A 4,006-nucleotide genomic window follows, 5' to 3' on the forward strand; every position below is an offset into this window, starting at 1 on the left:
GGGTAGGGGAGCAGGGGTGGGGGTGGGGTATAGGGAACTTTCGGGATAGCATTTGAAATGTAAATAAAGAAAATAATAATAATAAAAAACTTAAAAAAAAAACCATCATTAAAAGTAGGATTTGAAAACGTTAAAGTTAAAAAAAAAAAAAAAAAGAGTACATGTGTCTGTCTGTCCATCTGTGCATGTGCACATGTGCCTTTAGACCCAGAAGAGGATGGCAGATCCTCTGTCACTCAAGACCCAGGTCTTTGAGATCTGCCTGAGTCCTGAGATCTGAACCCAGGTCCTCTGTAAAATCAGCATGTGCCTTAACCATCTCTCCAGCTCCAAGATGAGGATTCTTTTTGTGTGTGGGGGCAGGGAGGGGTGTTGGGGGTTGTTTGTTTGTTTTTTGGATTTTTGAGACAGGGTCTCTCTGTATAGCCCTGGCTGTCCTGGAACTCCCTCTGTAGACCAGGCTGGCCTTGAACTCAGAAATCTGCCTGCCTCTGCCTCCCAAATGCTGGGATCAAAGGTGTGTGCCACCCCTACCCTGCAAGATGAGGATTCTTGAAAACAAAGACCACATAACCACGGTAGCAGCGTTATCACACCTAAGACCTGATGTCTCTCATTATCTGAAGAAGCTTTGGTGTCCTTCTGCCTCCCTCGTTTACCACCCTTTCAACTAGATCTTCAGATCTGCTCCAGACCACAGCTGTAGAAAGGTGCTGGTGGGCAGGGAGAGTATGAGATGGAGTTAGCCTTAAGACTCATGGTCAGGAGCTTGACCTGCACATACCTAAGTCAAAAGCTGGGGGAGGCTGGGAAAGTGGCTCAGTGGGTCAAGCACTTGCTATACAAGTGTGAGGACCAGAGTTTAGATCCTGAGCACTCCCTCACATGTCATGTGGGCAGTAAGTTCCATCTGTAATCCCAACATACTGCCAGCTCAGCCAGGGAATTTCGAGCAAGCTAGCTAGGCAGACTAGCCAAATGGCAAGCTTCAGACTGAATGTGTCTCAATAGATAAAGTGGAGAGAGGCCAAGGAAGTCAGTGGGTGTCAACTTTGAGCCTGCATGTGCACACACACACACACACACACACACACACACACACACACACACTTTCGTACACATGAGCATACCTACACATAACTGCCTGTATATCACATATACACTTATGCAGGGGAGAAAAACCTAGAGAAAGAAATGGCTCTCCACAAGACATGCATGCTCACTGGGCTTGGTGAATTTCCCACCATGCTCCTATGGGTTACATGATGCTGTCTTAGTGTTTGGGGACAGAATACAGTTAGAACAAAGGATCTGACCATTGCTCTTCACTTAATTGAAGTCGGCTGCAAACATGAGGTTTTATTTTCCTGTCTGTGTTTACAGTTAAGGTTTCTAGAGGGCTGGACACGTGACTCTGTGCTGGCAGCTCCTACAGAGGACCTGGGTTCCGTTCCCAGCATCTACTTGGGGCTCACAGCTGCCTCCCACTCTAGTTCCAGAGGATCTGACCCCTCTTCTGTCCCCTGTGGACACTGCACACATGTGATATATAGACATACAGGGAAAATACCCATACACAAAAAATAAATATTTTTTTAAGATTGATTTATTTATTACATGTAAGTACACTGTAGCTGTCTTCAGACACTCCAGAAGAGGGAGTCAGATCTCATTACGGATGGTTGTGAGCCACCATGTGGATGCTAGGATTTGAACTCAGGACCTTTGCAAGAGCAGTCAGTGCTCTTAACCGCTGAGCCATCTCACCAGCCCCAAAAATAAATATTTTTAAAAGCTTAAATAACAGTTCGATTTTTCTAGTTGGAAATAAAGGTGCGTTTTGTGTTTGTTTACAGCTTCGATGAAGTATATTATGGGCAGTACATTTCCTTCTACATGAAGCGCATCTTCTTTCTGGATGACAGTGGGCCGCCATTTGGCCACATGCTACTGGCCCTAGGAGGTGGGTGAGAGAAACAGCCAGGGCCTTTGAGGTGCTGGAATATAAACTTATCAAAGAAAATGTTCAAGGGTACAAGTCGTGGTTTGTTTTCTCACCTTGCTTGGCCCATGTTCTTCTTTCATTTTAGGTTGGTTAGGGGGATTCGATGGTAACTTTCTGTGGAACCGAATTGGAGCAGGTGAGGATTTTATCTCTCCTTATGAACTTACATATGAAAGAATAGAGACATGATGCCCATCCCAGACTCAGCATTTAACCTTTTACTGCTCTGAGCCATGATATGGCCGGTTATTTGTGTATAAGGGACCATCTGGTTAAAGGGGCTCAGCAGTTAAGATCACTGCTGCTCTTCAGGACAGCATCAGGACTTGGTTGCCAGCACCCACATAATGGTGCCTAGCCATCCATAACTCCAGTTCTAGGACGTTTGCCACAATGGCCAGGCATAGACCGTCAAATATGCAAATAAAATACCCTTGTACATAAATAAAAGTTAAAAAGACAGCACTTGGGAGGCAGAGGCAGGCGGATTTCTGAGTTCGAGGCCAGCCTGGTCTACAGAGTGAGTTCCAGGACAGCCAGGGCTATACAGAGAAACCCTGTCTTGAAAAACCAAAAAAAAAAAAAAGTTAAAAAGAAAGAAAAGTCTGCTTAAAGATTTAAGTGTTTTGTGATTGTAATTATTTCATCCCAGTACATGTGTCCTGTGTCATTTGGCAGCCACTGTCTTTTATATGTATAAACTTTGTGGCCATAATGGTTTTAGAAGCTACTTGGGGTACATATGCTAAATCAGCATTAATTTCGGGAACCCTCCCTCATCACATCTGTGCCTGGTGAGAGCTGGCACCTTGACTCCAAAGCATATGTTTACTACCCAGAGAGGCTGAGGCAGGAGGATCATCTGAACTCAGGAGTCTGACACCCTAGACAAGGAGGGTCTCACTACGTAGTCTAGGCTAGCTTGGAACTCACTATGTAGACCAGGCTGGCCTTGAACTCATGATCATCCTGCCTCTCAAGTGCTAGGATATAAGGTGTTCATTACCATACCCAGTGGTGAAACCCAGTCTCTAAAAACTACCCACCACTCAAGTTCCCAAGCTCATTTCAAAGACTTTACCCCAAGTTTACACCCTCAGTAGCTCATGTGCCTCCCAGTTTTGTAAGATTGCATTTGCCAGTCTGTGAGCTGCTGTGTCCGTAGGCAAGCTCTCAGCTCTGCTATGCAATTCCTTTCCAGAGTACAGTAGCAATGTGCCTGTATGGTCCTTACGCCTGCTACCAGCGCTTGCCGGGGCCCTGTCAGTGCCCATGGCCTACCAGATAGTGCTGGAGCTCCACTTTTCCCACGGTGCTGCCATGGGAGCCGCCCTGCTAATGCTCATTGGTAAGCCTTGGCTCACTGCCCATCTGCCTGGGAAGAGAACAGGCAAAGAAAACCAAGCACTTTGGGGCATTTCAACATGACACTGCTGCCCTAGTGTGTGTGCTGAGAGTGTGTGTGCTGTCCTAGTGTGTGTGCTGAGAGTGTGCACTTTCCTAGTATGTGTGCTGAGAGTGTGTGTGCTTCCCTAGTGTGTGTGCTGCCCTAGTGTGTGTGCTGACAGTGTGTATGCTGCCCTAGTGTGTGTGTTGCCCTAGTGTGTGTGCTGCCCTAGTGAACACATCTGCTTCATCCAGATTCCAGATGTGCCCCACTCTGGGCTGCCCTCTTTGATGGAGGATTGATGGACTGTGATGTGAGGTCAGACACTTTTTGGAAGTGGAAATGTGGCCGTGGTGGTATATTAAAGGTGGGGGCTGCCAGACAGTACTTGAGGGCACATAGACACCATGGCATACACATTCATACAATTCATACACGTGTTTTCTTTTTAAAATTAATACCTTAAAAAAATTGCCCCCGTGCCGGGCATGGTGGCGCACACCTTTATTCCCAGCACTCGGGAGGCAGAGGCAGGCGGATTTCTGAGTTCGAGGCCAGCCTGGTCTACAGAGTGAGTTCCAGGACAGCCAGGACCATGCAGAGAAACCCTGTCT

General features: G+C 46.7%; 1 protein-coding gene across 2 annotated transcripts in view; it reads left to right on the top strand.

Moving 5' to 3' along the window:
- The window catches only part of Pomt1 (protein O-mannosyltransferase 1), a 19,932-nt gene that overhangs the window by 3,083 nt on the left and 12,843 nt on the right, over positions 1–4,006 (top strand). For both annotated transcript variants that reach the window (XM_021193247.1, XM_029536437.1), the window contains exons 3-5: positions 1,857–1,963; positions 2,091–2,141; positions 3,207–3,353. In XM_021193247.1, coding sequence (XP_021048906.1) covers positions 1,857–1,963; positions 2,091–2,141; positions 3,207–3,353 — 305 coding nt within the window. The remainder of the gene's footprint in view (positions 1–1,856; positions 1,964–2,090; positions 2,142–3,206; positions 3,354–4,006) is intronic.

This window comes from Mus pahari, chromosome 3 (assembly GCF_900095145.1).
Source record: "Mus pahari chromosome 3, PAHARI_EIJ_v1.1, whole genome shotgun sequence".
Classification (NCBI taxonomy): Eukaryota; Metazoa; Chordata; class Mammalia; order Rodentia; family Muridae; genus Mus; species Mus pahari.